This window comes from Vanessa tameamea, chromosome 20, assembly GCF_037043105.1.
Source record: "Vanessa tameamea isolate UH-Manoa-2023 chromosome 20, ilVanTame1 primary haplotype, whole genome shotgun sequence".
NCBI classification, from domain to species: domain Eukaryota; kingdom Metazoa; phylum Arthropoda; class Insecta; order Lepidoptera; family Nymphalidae; genus Vanessa; species Vanessa tameamea.
The window spans coordinates 1107208-1128647 of NC_087328.1; the positions used below are offsets into that span (position 1 = coordinate 1107208).

The window sequence follows — 21440 nt, forward strand, 5'->3', positions numbered from 1 at the left end:
ACTTATATGTATAATAAAGGCGAAAGTTTGTATGTTTGTTACTCTTTAACTACTGAATGGATTTCAATGAAAGATTACAATAAAATCCTTAATTCAGCATAACAAAGGCTTTAATTTATGAAGATAGTGTGTGAAAAGGGGCGGGGGGAAGTTTAGGTTGTCTGGTTAATACCCCTAAAACGTGAGGTGTACCGAGGACGAAAATTAACATCACATTTTATATAAAAAAATAAATAAGTTTATATATATTGGTTTAGTTTTTGCAGTGAGGCATTAAAAACATCCTAATAATTATTATATATGTTTTGCTCGTAACGAATCATTAATATGAATAACTTCGTTAACGTGTTAAATAATTTGTATCATTCGTTGACAATTTTGAACAAAATGGTCATGTGGAGTTTGGTATTAGAATTTAAGCGGATATATCTAGTTAAATAAAATATTGACAATCCCATTTTATCTTATAAATAGATGTTGCTCGCGCCTTTACTCGTGTGGAAGAAGAAAATATTTACAGATTAACTTAAAATATTACGTCAAGCTTAACCTCTTTGTATAGCTTTGTATACATTGGTTTGTATAGCACCCCTTAGGGTAGAATATCCAAAAACGTATAAATATGTATCTACTCGTTTTTTATCAGTCGCCCAAAAATAAAGTTTCATGCTTCTAACTTTAAAAATGACGGACTTCCGTACAATTTTTTAACCCTTATTTTACTCCTAAGGGGTAGAATTTCCGAAATTTCTTCCTTATGGGTGTCTATACAATAAAACGATCCTACTCATCAAATTGACTCATACATGACTAACTTTAATAGTTTATGCTCGGCGATGATGAATCAGTCAGTCAGTCAGTCAGGAGATGTTATTTTATAAGTAAAGATAAGATAAGCCGAATGGTCCAATGGACACTTCTTTTTTAACAGAAGATAGAAGTGTCATATCCGATTAAGTACCACGTTTTGAGTTTTTGTTTTGCTTTATTTTTATCAACATTATATCTTTTTTTAGTTGTGAATGAAAAAAAGAGATGTCAATGGACACTTATGATATGACCAATGATTATGTCCGTCTTCCCGATTTATTTCATATATCATAGTGGACTAGCATGCGTCTCAGTGGAGTCCAACCTACTAAAAGCTCTGCGGTGGCCGTCTTTCGATCGGAGAAGTTGCGGAAATAAGATAGTCACTAGATCAACAAAGCAGACAAAGTATAAAACCAGAAGACAAATAAAATTGTACGTTCATATCAGTAATACGAAATTTGGATTTAGATGCTGCCTTTAAATAAAAATAAGCGGGCACGTCAAAGATAAACTCAAACATACACCAAAGGCACGATAAGCATCCGGAACTATGTAAAACAAACTAGCAGATCCCACAGCTTCCCACGCTTGGAATTCAGTTTATGACGAAAATGCTTTAAGAATTTGTTCACAAACCATTATTATATTTTACGTTGGTAATAATCAAAGGTTAAAAAAGAAGCCTATGAGTATATAACCCTTGGGGTTCAAACAAGTTTAGTAGTCGAAAGCGTATCCAACAGACCCATAACATACAGAGTTACTTTCAATCAAACAAATCAATGATCAACCAAAGATAATTCAGTCGGTTCAGCAGGGCGCTCCCCGTTTGCCGATCCCCGGTTTCCACTCTAGAACTTGTCTGTTCCAACGATAATCGGTCCTTCGACATACGATGTCTTTAGACATAGTACAAATGTAAATTGTTTATATTAGGCGTATTTATCAGTGTAATGACATTTTTATAAAGAATACGAGGAATGTCTGGCAAGGAATACTAATATTCCCTTTGTGTGGGCTTTGTTTCATGTTTAAATTATTAAATTTATAAGAAATATATATTGGCAATATTTTTTATATTATTTTTTTATTTATTTTCATATTTGTTTATTGACGTTTTGTTAAGAAGTTAATAAATTGCCAAACATATCAAACTAAAAAAAATAGTCTCCTGGGGTCTCAGTTGGTATGGGGGTACCTCGAGGATCAATTCTTGGACCTTTTCTATTCCTCATATATATAAATGACTTGCCCATTCTTGTTGGGAACAAACATGATATAATATTGTTAGCTGATGATACCACTTTAGTTTTTAAAATTAATAGCAGGTACAGTATGACGATGTAAACAATGCTATCTTTGATATAGTAAATTGGTTTAGTAAGTGTAATGCTTCTATATTAAATAAAAGAATTTGAATTTGAGTTTATATTTTAATTTTGTGACTTAAAAAAGATTCTATTGTCATAAAAGTTACGAGCATACATTCTGTAAGCAATGTTCATACGGATAACTCAGGTGAATAAAAGCATTTGTGTGACTTCAGTACATTATCATGTTTGAAACCTTGTATATATCTTTTACTCGTTTTTTTTAGTCTGTATTAATATAATAAAAAAATTATCATCGATATTTAAATAAATGCTTATAAAATAATTTTTAATTTGAAATTCTTCGCCCATTTAATTATTCATCAAATTATTTTAATACGTACTTATAAATATTTAAATTTATAACGAGTAATTTTCTCTTGTTTCAGATATAAACTTAAAAATATGTGTTGGCTGTGTACGTAAAGCGAGAACATTAAAAATAATGTTGGACAGTTTCACGAAATGGTGGCGCTAATGTGAACAAGATGGCGGATGGTTTTGGCGGGAAAAGCGCGTTCCGTGTGCTGCTGTTACTTCTCGTCGAGAACGTTTTCTGTCAGATGGCACGTGAAAGCGAGGACCTGGGTTCGATTCATTTAACTTATCTTATTTATTAGATTCGTTTAGATATTAGTGTCTTATATTAGTCGATATTGTGTTAAATATCGAAACTGCGTTTAATATTATATATACGAAAGTGACTTTTGTTTATTGATTTGTTGGTTTGCATCATCAACATCTTAACTACTCAAACGATTATTACGAAAATTTGCATACCTACATAACATCTACATCACATCTAGGGAACAAAAAAAGATATAGGACATCAACAGGCATATTATTCAACACAAGATTACGTAGATGATAAAAAGCCTGAAGCTAATACTTATTGACTTTCAAGCATAATATGTTATACATAATTGTGTTCAAATGACGTAACTTTTTATTTCAAATGTTGGAAAAAAGTAACTTCTGAGTTTCTTGCCGGTGGTTTGGTAGTATCTACATTCTGAACCGGTGTGGTGGTAGCTTTATTTCTAATACAGTCATGTTAAATGACGCTTCAAAAGTGATTGTAAGGGCTTCCTGGAATAAAATATATTTTAATTTTAATACTCCCCCCCCTCTCTTCACTCGCTAGAAACCAGTACATTTACTATTACAAAAGAAATTACTGTAAATATATATTTATTATAGAATAATTAGTATCCTCAAAAAAATATTACATTAATACATATAAATGAAATGAAATTACGTCGTAAATTAATTTCAAATTTGAATTTAAAATATTTGAACGCAGTTTAACTTATATAACAATATAAATCTTGAAAAATATAATAAAATTCTTAATAAGTTTTGTCCGTACGTGCAAGTGAATCGGGTGTTTTATTGCCAGGAATATGGTAGATCTAGGGTTGCCAGATATCAAGAAATTCCTTTTCCTATATTCTTTAGGAATTTATCTCATGTTCAATAGCAGACGCAATATTGCAATTGTGTAATGTATTGAGTGTGATATAATACAATATGATATATATATATATATATAGTTTAAGTATAAATTCTTTATATATATATATACTAAAAAAAAAAATTGCTTTCTGTGTCTGTCTGTATCTTAAATATATTTTGATACGGGTTACACTAAAGAAAGGCCGATAAACAAAGAAGTTTATATATAGTTTTTAAATATGTTGTACAAAATGGCCGAAGTGTAACGGTGTTATATCCAAAAAAAACTATATTCGTACGTTAATATGGCTAACGACGGCTTAACCCCAGAAGATACATCAAAACTATGTACTAGAAAATTGTTGGTCTTAAAAAGGGCTAACGAAAAATCTGCATTTCCACAGCTGTATCATCTAAACTACGCTCATAATGACTATTTTTATCACATTCACTAAAAAACGATAGATTTATGCGAAGCATTTTTCTTAAATATATTTTTAATTCTTATACAGATAAATATGTTAGTGATCATGAATATAGATTAATATATATTGATTTAGATCAAATAAATATATCTACTTGCTAATCACGCTTTTAATTTTATTTATTAATAAACTCCACACGAACGAAGCAGCGCTTCGCAGTCTCGCTTCCTATAAATTTACGCCATTGATGTGGCTATCGTTATTTCGTATTTGATATAATATTTTTTATTTGTAAGTGCTAAGGGAGCCCCGTTAACTCAATATTTTTGAAGTTATACTTATTTTAACGCGTTATGAAAAAATTTGAGTGTATTTTTATTATGCTAGCGCACAGGCTGACCTGATAACTACACGATGAAGTTGCTCGTTAAACCACCAATTAAGTGCCAAGTCGCTCGAAAGAGACAACTTTACACCTTATCTATTTTACAATGTTTATTTCGTTCGAAATTTAAATGATGAAAGTATAAATTTGTTAAATTATTTTTAATGACGCAGAAGAAGTGAAACTTCTTATGAGGGTGTACACGAACCATTTTTATGTGAAAATTATTGGCGAGGGGTTAAGACCGACTCGTATGTCGTGCCGACAAACGTTATGAATCTCTTTTATTTTTCTCTAATGCCTCCATTTGAACCTCTTTTTCTTAGTATTCTATACATATACACAGATACATAACCGTTGCTTGTTCTTTCGACTGTGCACTGCACACGCTGCACAGTTTTTTCTCCAATGTCTTATTATAGGTTATCTTTAATTATATAATATATTTTGCAATAAACTTCGATTTCGAAATTTGCTTATTATCCCGTAAGAATTGAAATTTTTAACCTGAGTTCAAACCTCAGGTGGGGCCGTTAAAATGTTATCGGGGTTTTCCGTAGCTGAATTTTAAAAAACAGCGCGTAGTATGAATGTCGGATAGGAAAAATGTTTTAAATAATGCGCAGAAGGTTTCATTCTCAATATCTTATATTTTAACTGGAAACTTTGCCGCACTGGGCACTATCCCGGAGTGGCCATAGTGTGAACTCAGCGCTGCACAAAATCCTTAAGACCAAGTAAGTGTATCTTGGCGATTGTTTACATATGGGTATATTTTTATTCGGATTCGGACGGACGACCTCCGTGGTCGAGTAGTGTGTCCACCGGTTTTCATGGGTACGCCACTCCGAGGTCCCGGGTTCGATTCCCGGCCGAGTCGATGTAGAAAAAGTTCATTATTTTTCTATGTCTTGGGTCTGGGTGTTTGTGGTACCGTCGTTACTTCTGATTTTCCATAACACAAGTGCCTTAGCTACTTACATTGGGATCAGCGTAATGTATGTGATGTTGTGATATTTATTATTATTATTATTTCTTCATGTGCGTGTTTTTTAAGGAAGAATCACGATATACATTTAAAAAAACACAATATGTTATGTTCGAGTCACTTTAACTTCAAACCAAAGTAAAAAAAAAAAAAAAACTAAAAGGAAAATTAAACGTACAATCAGTCTTTTAATTGGGAAGTTTATTTTCTTTTTTATGCGTTAAAAATTTTTTAATCCCTTTGCTTGCTTTAAAACTCACAATTAGTATGCAGACGGGGATTTCCCTGAAAATATTTCACATTTACTGATTAGCTTGTAGAAATCGCCCGAATCAAATTTAATATGTTGAGCGAAACTGGGGTTGTGCTTGTGCTGACTTAGATTAAAAATAAGGCCGTCTACACATGGAGCGGAAAAAACATTTTTTGAAGATAGTTATCACTTTACAAAAGAGAACTCACGGTCTTCTTGGAGTAAGAGACTCCCTTTAGGATGTTTGTAACAAAGTAGGAACTACAGTTGCGTTACAATGTGTTTATAACAATGTTGTGTATATTCACAATAGCATTGATAGAATTGGTATTCATTGTATAAACACGAGAACTGAGGATAACGAAAAGTTTCCGGCTCTGCAATGAACATAAATCCTTCCACGGGCAAGGGATGCTGCTTAACACTCTTATGAAAATAAACATGGACACTAAAAATGTGTTTAAGGTTAAATTTATAAAAAATTAATCAAATAATTATGTTCTGACTTATATTAGAATTATTTTTACGCTTCTTAGGTGGGATTGTTCAACCATCGAATAACCGACTAGGTTACTAGCGAATAGGTTACTAGCGAATTAATTTATCTAACTATTAAAAGGACAATATACTATTGTATTTTTCAATGGGAAAGTAACAGTTATCTGTGAATTTTAGTTGCAAATTTCACGGTAATTTTGTATGACCGAGAAACGAGCATATATTTTAATGTATGTTAGAGGAGGACATCAAATACTTTGGTATTCGCACGAGATGAATTATAAACACAAATTAAGCACATGAAAATTCAGTGATGCTTGCCTGCGTTTGAACCCGAAATCATCGCTTACGATGCACGCGTTCTAGCCACTGGGCCATCTCGGCTCATTGTAGCCTAAGTTACTCCTTATCAGCTATCTGTCAGTGAAAGTCCCGTCAAAATCGGTCGAGCCGTTTCAGAGATTAGCCGAAACAAACAGACAGACAGACAAAAATGGAAAAATATGTTATTTCGGTATACGTACTGTTATTTTAATATTACAAACTGACACTCCAATTTTATTATAAGTATATAGATTTGTTAGTCAGCTAGATTTATTCCCCAGTTATTGACGAAATAGAAATAGCCTTTTTCACGATTGATAATTGCAATATTTTTTTATCTTTCTAATCTAACTGCTTATATGAGGATTGAAAAATTGCCATAATTCATTGATATTTTGATATGGTTTGCAGCCGTTTCGAATTATTCGCAAATTAAAAACCTATGAAGCGATGGACCTGCTAAGTCTGTACGTGTCCTTATAGCAAAATGGGTTGATTGAAAATTTTCTTGGTGCAACTGCAGCATTAGACTAATTCCAACGATTTAGGATTTTTGAGAGCGAAGCTACGTTTAAGCAGTTTATAATTTTATCAACATTTAATAGTATAAAAGTTTGCTTAAGGAAATTATAGTTATAAAAGTGTTTTTTTTTTTTTTTTTTTTAAATTGTTGCTTTTGTCTTATACTGCCATATTAATGGGAATTGTATATTTGTATTTATTTTGATAATGATATAGGTGGCGGACGTGCAAATGGGCCACCTGATGGTATGTGGTCAAATTCAAAATATACTTTATTCAAGTAGGCTTTTACGAGCACTTTTGAATGGCCATTTAACAAACTATATTAAGTAAAGCTACGTAAGTTCGGAATGTAGATTCCACCGAGAAGAACCGACAAGAAACTCAGTGGTTACTCTTTTTCAATATCTAAAAATACAGTCATGTTAGTTCAATACAATTATATATTTATGTTATATATCCTGCCTGGAAGTCAACAAGCATTAACTCTACGCTTTTTTATCATCTGTATTATCTTCTATCGAATAATATGCCTACTTGACCAATGTATTTTTAAGAAATGATTTGAATTTATGAAACGGCGAAGTTAAAAGGTCATCACCTAGACACAATAAATATAGACAGTGGAGCTGTAAGAAATATTAACTATTTCTTACATCGCCAAAGCGGTACACTGGCTCACTCATCCTTACAATAATACTGAGTGCTGCTGTTTGTGGCAGATTATATGATGAGTGAGTGATACCTACCCAGGCGAGACCAAGTGAAAAGTAGGTGTTCTATAACATTTTTAACAAGAAAAGAAAAATGGTGGATTTTTTTGAAAAAAAGCTTTTGTTTCTATTCCTGCTAAATTATTACTAATTAATTTTATAATAATTAAATAATTACTAATGTTTAATGATTAACTATCTCACTGATATTAAATGAGTAAGTTTGCATAGGTTATTTTTATCCCTAGCACCTGTAACTCCCCCCCCCCCCATCTGCTCACTTGTGAATTAACTGATTTACGAATTGGTTTTCTTTGACGTTATTTCGTCTTACCTGATACAATAAATAATTGTTCCAAAAGAAATGGTATTAAAAACAAAACATTGTAACAGTCGTAAGCTTACTTAAAATAATCTTGGCTCTCGCTCTAACTTACACTAACTTGTGAGGAGCGAGGGAGAAAGAGAGCTAGTGAAAGAGAGATTTGCTAAACATTAAAATTTATTTATTATGTGCAGCTAATTGCAATCGTGTCGGAAATTAACAAACAACATTGTGTCAATTTTTGTTTGTAACTTCAGTTACAATGAACGAATATTAATAATGAAACTATATTACTATAAAGATATATATAACTATAAACAGGGCCGGATCTACCGTATGGCTTTTTGGGCAGGGCCCCGTGGATTCAAGGGGCCCCCAGCTAAGTCAAGTCAAAAATAGGCCATAATGCGAAAGAATCCATCATTTTTTTAATTGAACAGATCGTATGGTTTGCAAATCCTGCAATTAATCAAACCCATTCAATTAATTTAATTCAAGTCTACGTTCAGGTGTGTCTCACGTGGGGCCCCTAAGTAGTATTAGCCCAGGGCCCCCTAAACTCACGGTCCGGCCCTGACTATAAAGGTTTATATTTTAATAGACATACAAAATGACTCACTAATCTTTGCCCTCGTAGTATAAAGACAGAAGACACATTTGTATGTGTGCGTGAGAACGTATGCTTGTCAATGTGTGGACGTTAATTTATTTACCAGCACGTGTAATAATATGTAGTTAAAATATTCAAGTGTGTGTATGTAATTGCTGTCTTTGATCCTGAAATGTAACAATTTTAACCTTTTAATACGATGTTGTACCACGATAAACTTTGTCTTTCTGTTGTCATAGAAGTCAAAACACTCTATTGGTTTATGTTTATTTGTGTGCAATTGTATTAGTACGTTATTAAGTTATTTGAGTTAGTGTGCGTAATTTCCTTATATTGGGACTTTAACATTGTCGTTGAAATTTTTACAGGAATAAAAAATATAGTATTAAATGAACACTTGGTGGTAGGCCCTGATGGTAAGTAGCACCCACCCAAACAGCAATACTCAGTACTTTTGTGTTCTAGTTTAAATATTGAGTAATCTAGTGTACTATAGTTACAAATAACATAACACATTAGTGGTGGCGCGTTATCTATGCAAGGTATGGTCAATGTCTATGGGTGATGGTCACCACTGACCATCCTCGCCCGTCCTCGCGTCGGCCGTCTGCTTATACGAACAAGAATAAAGAAAAACATAGGAACATATCTTCACGTTTAGCGTGTGACTACGTATATTTGTTTATGTCTGAGTACATTAATTTGTGTTCCAGCAATTATGGTAACATCTAATTAAATTCTTTGAGTGTGTGTGTCATCTCCGTTTTCGATCTCGGAAGCATGCAAGAAAATCTCGTTTTATTTATACCGAAACATTACAGTTCCTTAAAAGTTGAAATTAAAGCGAGCTCTAACAAATAAATTACTGGAATTAATAAAGAAAACGCGTCGATCATAAAAATTGTTTGCTCCACTTGTTACACCCGTTGCTCGCTTCTCGAGAGGATTAAATAAATCCCGCCAAGGGTTCTTAGTTCATAAAAAAATAAAAAATTCTAATCTTTTATTATAATCTTGTTAACGGTTGTTATTTTTCTTTATTATATATTTCAATAACGCTATTTTATTCAGATACTAGATTCCGAACGCGGCTTCGTCTAGGGTATAGGAGTTGGTTTAATAAAAATAATAACTTTTACCTCAGCTTATACTATAGAAATATACAAATATAAAAAATGTACGAAAATATTACATTATAAAGAGATAAAATAAATCTTAATTAAACGTATCCAAGACAAAACTTTGAGAAAGGATTACTTAGACCCTATAACTACTATTTCTGTATCCATGACAAAGTGTGGGCAAAATTTAATAATTATCAGTTTGGTAGTTCAAACGTGAATGCGTAACAAACAAACCAACTCCTAAACATTGTTATAATGTATAGAAAACAGGTACGGTGACGGCAATCTTACAAGACTGGACATACTCATATCAGGCACGGGGCAATGTCTTACTTGCTTTCCGAGGCACGGGGTGTATGTACTACCTACTATTTACTGACCCGACCCCAGATTTTATTCATTCATTCATTCCTTTACTCTCTCGTCCATTCATCCGTTCGTTTGTGCGTTCTTTCATTCGTTCATTCAGTCATTCATTAATTTAATCATTCGTTCATTAATACATTAATTAATCAAATTATTTATTTACTAGAAATCAAAAACAAACAATATATAGATGTATCATAACTTATGAATAATATTACAATTACTGCGTACTTATTTTATAAGTACAAGCTCCTGATCTAGATCGAGCCTGTATCTCAAACCCTAGTCCCTTCCGAAGACGTTATACGATTACACGAATACATAGACTTGAAGTCGAACGCGATCCTTACAAGCTTCCAGACTTGGCTGTTACACCGAATAGTAAACGTTTCGTACGACTAAAATCACTCTTGATACTTTAGTTGCCACTATAATTAACATTTACTTATTTAGCGTTTCATGCCGTCACAAAATTTACTTTTAAGTACACAAAGTAACGTTCATACTTTAGCCTCGCACAAAGAGTCTATCTGACAGATTGTAAATGTATTTTAATGCAAAATATTTCGCTAACGAATACTAAAACAGCTTAACTTTGTTAAAACAGTGATGCCCTTTGTGTTGTTGTTTACCGCTTTCGAAATATAACGGCTCAGTTCCTGCCTTATGTAATAGTTAATATTATGTAAAAGTTACATAATAATTGCGAGTAAAAATTAAATTTTAATATGCATGGGGGTAATCTTTAAAAATATTATCAAAAGAGACGAACAGATTAACAAAGCGATGCATAGAAACATGCAAAGAGCAAAGCCGTCTTGGAAGTGGCAAAGACTGTAACAACATAATTTTATTGAATAAAATATACTTTGAAGGCTATCCCTAAGTTATAGGAAAATCTTTCATTACATAACATAAACATACATAATCAGCCTGTAATTTTCCCACTGCTGGGCTAAGGCCTCCTCTCCCGTTGAGGAGAAGGTATGGAGCATATTCCACCACGCTGCTCCAATGCGGGTTGGTGCTCAAATTAGACACATGCAGGTTTCCTCACGATGTTTTCCTTCACCGCCGAGCACGAGATGAATTATAAACAAATTAAGCACATGTAAATTCAGTGGTGCCTGCCTGGGTTTGAACCCGAAATCATCGGTTAAGATGCACGCGTTCTAACCACTGGGCCATCTCGGTTCGAATCTTTCATTAGTATAATGATAATAGTTCTCAATGGTAACACGGTTAATTTCCGATTTCCGGACGGATACTGACAAAAATATATTATCATAAGTATAGAAATTATTCCTTGATGGAAAAATCTAATCAGTTTTATTATTAATCAGACTCGACCGGCATTTGAAGCCGTAATCATCGACCACTTAGCCAGTAACTACATCGTTCAATGGGTCAACATAAATTTAAATAATTTTTACTCATTATAATTAATAATTTACCTATTAGTTACTTGTAAAGCACACCAGACGTCCTTGTCTTGTCTGTGTTTGTATCGCAGTCATTTACTTTAATTCGCCTTTTGATTTTCGTCTAGCTATTTTCCTAAACGTAGCCATTCAATCAGCGCTGCAGCGGCTTCATCGAGCATCGAGCGAATTCATCCAATAAATCTTCCCTACATAGAATAGGCTAATTTACTTTAAATTTTTCTATCTTATATCCAGAGAGACTGTCAAAGCTGAAAGCACATCGAAAAAAATAGTTGGCTCTAAGTACACGCACACTAGAAAAGTTTTAGTGACGTTTTAATGCAGCTATCACGCACACCGAGTTAATAAAATTGGTTTGTTTGTTTTAGTTCCTTGTAGACACTCTTACTTGGTGGTAGGGCTATGTGCAAGCCCGTCTGGGTAGGTACCACCCATTCAATATTCTACCGCCAAATAGCAATACTTAGTATTGTTATGTTCCGGTTTGAAGGGTGAGTGAGCCAGTGTGACTACAGGCACAAGGGACATAACATCTTAGCTCCCAAGGTTGGTGGCGCATTGGTGTAATGTAAGTAAATAATATATTAATAATAAATTAATATTGGACAACATCACATACATTACTCTGATCCCAATGTAAGTAGCTAATGCACTTGTGTTATGGAAAATCAGAAGTAATGACGGTACCACAAACACCCAGACCCAAGACAACATAGAAAACTAATGAACTTTAACTATGTCGACTCGGCCGGGAATCGAACCCGAGACCTCGGAGTGGCGTACCCATGAAAACCGGTGTACACACTACTCGACCACGGAGGTCGTCAAATGTAAGGAATGGTTATTATTTCTTACAGCGTCAAGGGTTCAATGGGCCACCTGATGGCGACCACTTACCATCACCTAGCCCATTTGCTCGTCCACCTACCTATAAAATAAAAAAAAAACACTATCTAGATAGGTTAATAATTTTCGCTTCAGATATATCAATAGTCAAGGCGATTGGTTAAACGTTACAAAAGTGCACGTGGATCACCTTCTAGTTTCAAATTACAATTATACGAGCTACTCGTCCCGGTTCACACGGGTACAATAACGCTATATAAAACTTTAAGATTTAAGAACAAACATATAGAATAACCTTGTTACTTCCTTTTATAAGATATTATACATATAAACTTTCATCTTGAATCACTTTTTTATTGATGAAATCCTTTGCGTAGTTTAAAAGCTCTAACTGTACAGAGGGCGGGAAAAGACTTTGTTTTACGCTATGTAGAGATTGGATACTTCAAAAATCTTTACCATAAATATGTATGTGCATTTGTATATGAACCAAATTTTACGTTAATCTGTCAAACCGTATCAAAATGTATTCATCTGAAATAGATATACTACAGATTATGTGTAGGATTGTTTATATCATATTTTTATATCGCGTTAATAGAAAATTCATTCGCATACAGTTCAGAAATAAAATGTTAGAAAACTAGATAATCTTCTACTATAAGTTTAGTAAGACATCGTGCCCCATGGGGCACTCGCATCCGCGTACAGAATCTCACATCGTACTCTCTATGCCCCGATGTATACCTCATAATCTTTGGGTTCCTCGCAATTTTTATTCGACGCGGACGTCGGATGCTTTGTAGGAATTTTTGAGAGCCCTCGGGATTTATCGACAACTAACCCGATATGTGATTTAGTTGAATTACGAGTTGCCTGTCGCGAGGGTCCCAAGGTAGACCTTTTTGTCCTAATCATATTTTTTTTTGACAGGCGGTTATATTTATTATTTAATAGTAATAGTTTAATAACGTTATTTAATAAATAGATGAGAACCCGGTTCGGCTGAAATAAATAAAACTAAACGAGTACGGTTTATAATTTACTTTTCATATAATGTTGCAAATATAAAACATCTATGTTTTCTATTAGGGTGGTGAAAACTAACAATACACATTCTATACACAGCTTTCTGAACGCGCCCGTAAACGTCAAACATGGCCGTCCGTTGAACTGACATGTCATTGAATTTCATGGAGCGAAATATCTCGTTGACTATAATATAGATACAGATATTGGAGCTCAGATGCTGGAACACCTGAATCTTAACCGATGATTATGTGTTTAAATACGGGCAAACGCCACAGCATATTCTTAATATGTGTTTACAATTTATCTCGTGCTCAGTGATGAAACATATTAAGAATGTGCATTTGTTAGATGAAAATCTTCCTGTATTTACCAATCCACATTTGAGCAGCGCTATGGAATTAGCTGGTAACCTCATCGAATGGAGATAAGGCCTTAGTGCAGCATTGGGAACTTATATTTTATGTTTACGATGTAAACACATACTTGTAACGAAAGTGTCGTAACTCTTAAAGTCTTAAACTTATTACAGCCTCGCATTTATTTGCCAAGAGTTTAGATTATAATGTGCGATAATTTAAATTGAACTTTGTTATAGTCCATTCCATTCAAAAGAGTATACATGAACAAACCTCAGACGTACCCACTATAAACAATTTTTGGGATAGGTGGCAAACTTACAGGAGGCTCACTTGATGGAAAGTACCAATACTTCAACCGCCCATGGACATTTGCGACCGAAGGTGTGTTGCCGGCCTTTAAGAAATGTGTACGCTCTTTTCTCGAAGGTTCCCAAGTCGTATCGGTATTTATTTATAATATAACATTAATCCACTTAACTACTCATATCCGATATCATAAGAACCGAGATGGCCCAGTGGTTAGAACGCGTGCATCTTAACCGATGATTGCGGGTTCAAACCCAGGGAAGCACCACTGAATTTTCATGTGCTTAATTTGTGTTTAAAATGTGCTTTGTAAACCTGCATGTGTCTAATTTCAACGATATTCTACCACATGTGTATCCACCAACCAGCATTGGAGCAACGTGGTGGAATATGCTCCAGACCTTCTCCTCAAAAGGAGAGGAGCCCTTAGCCCGGCAGTGGGAAATTTACAGGCTGTTAATGTAATGTTAATGTATGTACTCGTATCCACTTTAATTTTGCTTCCAAAGTTCCGTATGAACTTCATCGATTCTAATAGATCCATGATCTCGACCAATGATGAATGTCAATTTAATGTCAGAACTGTATATATATCTTTACTCCTTCAGTCATTGGAACAGGCTATACATATGTGTATTACGACACACGTGAGACATAGAGATGGATTTGAATACATCGATCATGCTGCCTATGAATCCCGGGAGTTTTTAAAAATTCAACTCGAAACTTTGAGTTTGACTTGTAACTAAAATTGCGACAGATATCAAAGAGGTTGTAAGACATGCTGGGCCATAAAGAGCGATATCTGATTCCGTTCGCGGTTATACTCCTGGGGATTGGCGTCTTTACGAGGTTATCGTATTATATATGGGATTATCTGTTTTGCCTCGTATTGAAGTTTGTTTATTCCGGGTCGTAATATTAGTACATTTTGATACCTATAGACGGAAGATATGAACTAAATAAACTTATGTGTTTAATTGGTAACAATATTCTCCAAGAAACTAAACGTAACTGCTGAGTAACTTAATAGTTTCTGAATTATCGGTTGTTTAGTTTCACGGCCAAACCACTCAACCGAATTTGATGAAATTTGTTATGAAACATGCTCGAACTCCAAGGAAGAATATAGGATGCTTTGAGCCACAGGCGACAAATAGTTTAAAAAAAAAAACTTTAAATTAAACTTATGTATTAAAAATCAAATAAGTTCCTCAGCTAAGAGGTTGGCTTACCTGCCTCGCTGCGGGTTACTCGGTCTTAGATCTCGGAATTATGCGGAACCATTTAAGTTCCCTCACTATGTTTTCCTTCGATGCATATATTTTATTCGGAATTTCGAGATGCCGTTGTGGATTTTAAAGTATATTTGATTTTTATAAGACCATTACTAAGCGGGAGAAATGATTATACGATGTATGCTTTGAATTATGTTTGTAATGTAACAAGTTATCGTAAAATTGTAAATACTAGATTATAATCTCGCGAGTTTGTAAACTGTCCAAACATTGTGAACTGTAACATTGTGTACAATTTAAAGTATTTTTCTGTAGGTTGTTATCTATCGTTTTGAATTTCGGTTGATTTGTAAAAACTCCAGCCTAACCTAATCCAAAGATTATATATTTAATTGCAAGTAGTATCACTATTAATAATCTTATTTTATTGTAATTAAGAGTATTTTTAATTACGCCGAAGAAGTAAAACTTCTCATGTGCGTGCATAAGTACACGCACTTTTTTCCCTTCAATAGAAACCTTATAACATGTACCCTATTATGTACTAAAGAAACAGTCTATAAATTTCTCATAGCTAAACCTCCTCTCCCATGAAGGAGAAGGTTCGAGTTGATACCACCACGCTACTCCAATGCGGATTGGATACACATGAAATTAGACACATGCAGGTTTCCTCACGATGCTTCCATTCGCCGCTAAACACGATAGTATATAATTCATTTTTATAATTATATACAAAGTTTCCTAATATTTTTCAGAGCGTACCTGAATGCATCAGATGAATTGATTTTTAACGGAGAAGTTTGTTCCTTCATTTTCTATGCAACTAGTTTAGTCGGCCATATTTCTCGGCTTAGACTTCTTTGTAAAGTTTTGAAGTTTATTTCTTAGCCCCGAAGTTGTATTATGTTACTTGTTAGCCGTAGTTTATATTATAAGGTCTCGAGATTAAACTTGACGGACAGTTACGTAATTATAGCTATCGTTGGTTTTACTTGATCGGCTTTGTGCAAACCCGCCTGGGTAGGTACCACACACTCATAATATATCCTACCACCAAACGGTGACTACTGTTCTGTTTGATTTGAAGGATGAGTGAGTCAGTTTAATACAGACAAGGGATAAAACATATTAGTTCCCAAAATTGGTGGCACATGTACGATGCAAAGGATGGTTAAAATCTATGACAGCGTCAATGTAGTGGTGCCAATTTACCATCAGATGGTTACAATGGATCATTAACACGATAGTCTACCCCTACCCAAGCTATGAAAAAAGAAATAGCATATGCTCTGGGTTTATCATCACCAACGTTATCCTGATCTAATTTATTTAGGGTCGCAGAATTATATGAATCAGAATTTTACCAGATGGTAGATCTACTAAATAAACCAATCTTGGACGATTTAATAATTTTGAAATAAATGTAATTCGTATAGCAAATTACTCGGTACTATCTAGATCCGTTGAAAAAAAGCTGGGGTGGTTACTGGTGACCTATGGTTATTAAGCCCTTTAAATATCCCTTAATACATTAAACTGACAAATCAATTTTTCTAAATTTCTGTTATACTTTAATATTGACTACAATACCCGAAAATAACACAAATATGCTGTTTAAAAGTAGAATGGTTACTCGTATCTAACCGCACGAGTATTTCGCTTTTACGTATTGTTATGTGAAAATCTTTAAAGTAAACATTCCCGCGTCAAGTGGATGCGATGTTATGGAGCTAAAACCTTATATGCAATTCGATGTTTCAGCAAATATGTAGGGACCGAATGCATATTTACCGTATTGTATTTATATTAGATTCACAAACTACATTGTGCAGTAATGTAATTTTAAAAAGATCCTACTAATATTATATATGTATAATGATAAATAATATAAATATATATATATAATGTTATAAATGGGAAAGTAACTCTGTCTGTTACTTTTCACGCTTTCAACGCTGAAACCATTTCGATGAAATTGGCATGATTTTTTTTAACTTGCGACAACTCATGAAAAGTATTCTATTAGGAAGAACATAATAAGATATTTGTTTTCTTCCATTAAAGTTTATTTCTAAAATGCATCGGAGCTGAGATATTTTAATATGAAAAATGGATAATCATGTCGTCATTTAGGTACTTTAATTGTGTATATATTTTTTTAGGTTACCTGCTATTTTCTTTATTTTAAACAACAACAAAAGAGAGTTATGGAGTTAGTTTGATTCGCGTTGAAGGACATAGGTTAGTTTTTATGGCAGAAATCATACCCTATGATTGTATATTACATACCCAGGGTGTGAAAAGGGGGTTTATATGGGGAATCAATGAAACTAATTTTAATTTTTTTCTTAAAAAGTGTTTGTGTATTCTTGGAAAGAAAATATCGTGAAGTAGACGGTCATTTTGAATTTAATTATGGCTAAATCCACTAACCCGTAGTTGAACCAGGTGGTGAACTGTACTGTACTTTACAAACTCTCTGTTTAAAACAGGTGAAGGTTTTTTTCTATATAGATGAAATGAGCTATTTAAGGCCGTTACTGCAGTACTTTTCTGCAGTAATCTTGCAATTACTAACAAAACATAGTTATAATTACAGAAGAAAACGAAACAAAATCTGAAGGAAAAACCAATTTTTACCAAAAAATCGAACTGAAAAGTTTGTTTGCATGTTCGCATAAAAACGAGTGGTCTCGTGGGACACCCGGTCGGAACGAAGTTCCTGTCGCTATATATTATGTTTTAAATAACAGACACAACGAAATAAATTAACAAAGTTTGAGAATAATTAACTGACAAGGAATAAAATTATTATTAAAACGCTGTGTTTAAAATTTGAACACTAACAAATTTTATGGTTCAATATATTTTTTTTGTAAACCGTACATAAAAGAAAGAGAGAGAGGGAAATAGAGGAAGAAAAAGTGCGGATGGAGGGAAAATAACGCTTTCGCCGTAAGCGACGAATTCTGCCAATTCAGTCTACTGAGCCGCGTTAAAGAACTTCGTTCCAAAAAATATTTAAAGGAGTCCAATGACTTTGAGATGGAACAACCTTCGAAAAGTACTGATCTCAACGCAATACTTATGAAACCGGCTAAAATTATGTACCGAATAAAGCTAATATTGACGCGACACCAAATACATTAAGTTTACATGAGTGTTTGTCAATATTGTTGTTATAGATAACGTTTGGAAAATGGACGAATGTATCTAAAACTTACGTATTCTCACGATGGTTAAATTTAGCTATTCGGTACCATCTTGAGCTATACAAAAATAGCTAAAATATTTTTAAATTTAATTCAATACCAAAATATTCTTTATTCAAATAAAATACAAGAAAGCATAAAAGGAGTTTTGAATCGTCATTTTACAGTCTTGAATTAAATGTAAAGCAACCACCGGATCGGAAAGTTGACTCTACCTAGAAAATCGGCAAGAAACTTGGTAGTTACTCTTTCCACCATTTTATATCCAAAGTACACATAAATTTATATATATCCTGTCTAGAAATCAACAAATACCAAGTCCATTGTAATTGACACATTCATCTATCTATATCTATACATATGATAAAATTGGAGTGTCTTTTTGTAATATTAAAATAACCGCAATATGTATGTATGGTACATAAACCAAAAATTTTTTTTTTACAATGTTTGTCTATTTGTCTGTCTGTTTGTTCTTGCTAATCTCTGGAACGGCTGGACCAATTATGAGTTTCACTGGTAGTTAGCTGATGTAATAAGGACTAACTTGGGATACAACAATAACTTTTTGTTAAATTCAAACGCGCACGTAGTTGCGGGCACAGCTAGAAGATAATATAATAAATTCCCTGGCCTATTGATTTGATCTCTATCAAGCTGATCTTAATGACAGCGATATTTTAAAATACGAAAGTCCATACAACGATCCGTGCCAAAAATACCGTGACCATTTTCTGGTTTTTAAAAGAGACAATCAAGAATGCGTGACATAAGCTTTGGCTACTATTATGCAAATTCGGCGCTCGGACCGAGCTTGTTATTATCCGGAAGATCTGCATTTTCCATGGCTTTGATCTTTTATGCCAGTTATAAGGACGCCTTATGTGAAAATTTGAAAGATACGTCTTCCAGCCTACTTGTATGATAAGTGTAGAGTTATTGACTACGTCCGTGGTCGAGTGGTGTCTACACCGGTTTTCATGGGTACGCCACTCCGAGGTCCCGGGTTCGATTCCCGGCCGAGTCGATGTAGCAAAAGTTTATTAGTTTTCTATGTTGTCTTGGGTCTGGGTGATTGTGGTACCGTCGTTACTTCTGATTTTCCATAACACAAGTGCTTTAGCTACTTACTCGTACATTGGGATCAGAGTAATGTATGTGATGTTGTTCAATATTTATTTATTTATTTTTTCTAATCTCTTCCCGGCTTTAAATTTAGATTGCGATACTGCTGACGTAATAAAAACATGCAGGCATACTAAAATTAGAAAAACAAATTTAAGACAAGATACATCAAAGGCACGGACAACACGCTGCCGATCGAGATTGAGATTATCTAAAGAAAAATAACAGTTTTTAGTTCTAATTAAAACCAATCGAGTATTTCAATAATATTTAAAATAACATTCTCACCTTTTTGTAATTGTGTTTTGCAAGTGTAATTCGTAAAGGCACTCCGAGAAGTATTAAATTCGTCACAGCTACAAAGGGTACCATTGAAAATCTGTGTTGGGTTTTGGAACCCGACTTGAAAGCTGAACGGGAATAGGTATACTATGGTACACCATTGTAGTCGTTGATTCTCAATCCGTTTTTTTTTCTTGAGTTATTCTTTTTTAGATTAAGTAATGTACATTTTGTTAATATTTTTGTCAGATGTGTATATACTATTTTTTTCAATTGTATCTCAAATTAAGTTATTATTAACACTGGCTCACACCTTTAAACCGAAATCACCAAATAATCTTATTTTGCAGTAAAACAGGTGGCAATTTAATTGCATACTAAAATACTTACCCGATTGTAGTGCTTTGTAAAAACCCATCTGGGTAGGTACCACCCACTCATCAGATATTCGTCCACCAAATAGCAATACTAATTATTGTTGATTTCCAGTTTGAAGAGTGAGTGAGCCAGTGTAACTTCAGATACGAAGGATCTTTGTTTCCATCTTTGGTGCCGCATTGGCGACGTTAGAGATCGTTAATATTTCTTACCGCGCCAATGTATATGGGTAGTGACCACTACAATCAGGGCGTTTAGTCCACCTGCTACATATATAATAAAAATATACATTATTATAATTACTATGAAAATGTCTAAAGACAGATTATTTATTCCGGGAGATTTTTTAGGACGAATGTAAAAATAAGTGTGATTAACCTTAAGTGTTGAATGGAATTCGACATCAAGTAAATTCTTAAACATCAAGTCAGATATTTATATAACGAAATATATTTTTGTCATCCAATGTTCTCTGCAACATAATTTATTGTAGCGTGAACGATAGCTGTGATTAATGGGTAGATATTTTGTTTCGAAAATACATTTTTTTAAATTGTAAATATTTTTGGTGAATTTTTATATTACTCGTATTAAGGGTACAAAAAGCCCGGCATTGGAAACTTTGTAATTGCATACGACGATTTTTTTTTTTTAGTAAGGCTGAAAGCGCAATTTTTCAATGGTTACTTTTGCTTTTATACGAGCTGAACGCGCGGCTTCGCCTACGCGGAATTTCGTTTGTGACGGAAATGCTTTAAGAACTTGCTTACAACCCCTTATCCATAACATCTCAAATGGTGAACAAATTTGTTACTATGTCCGCCTTGGGGTAGAAGCTTGCTTAGTACCCATCACAATCGATTGAGTGGTTTAAGGTAACAAACAGACATGCAGACAGATGGAAAGAGTTATACATATTCGCTTTTGTAATTTAAGTACAGATGTTCCAATTACATGAGGACTTGAGATAAACAAACTCACATAAATATATATATTATTAAGTTTAATTTTACTTTTTATATATCATATATTATCGAAGATAT

At 33.8% G+C, this 21440-nt stretch overlaps 1 protein-coding gene across 1 annotated transcript in view; it reads left to right on the forward strand.

Annotated features, from left to right (window-relative positions):
- The window catches only part of LOC113403826 (hemicentin-2-like), a 169280-nt gene that overhangs the window by 15978 nt on the left and 131862 nt on the right, over positions 1-21440 (forward strand). The window contains exon 2 of the mRNA XM_026644442.2: positions 2573-2771. Coding sequence (XP_026500227.1) covers positions 2672-2771 — 100 coding nt within the window. The 5' untranslated portion in view covers positions 2573-2671. The remainder of the gene's footprint in view (positions 1-2572; positions 2772-21440) is intronic.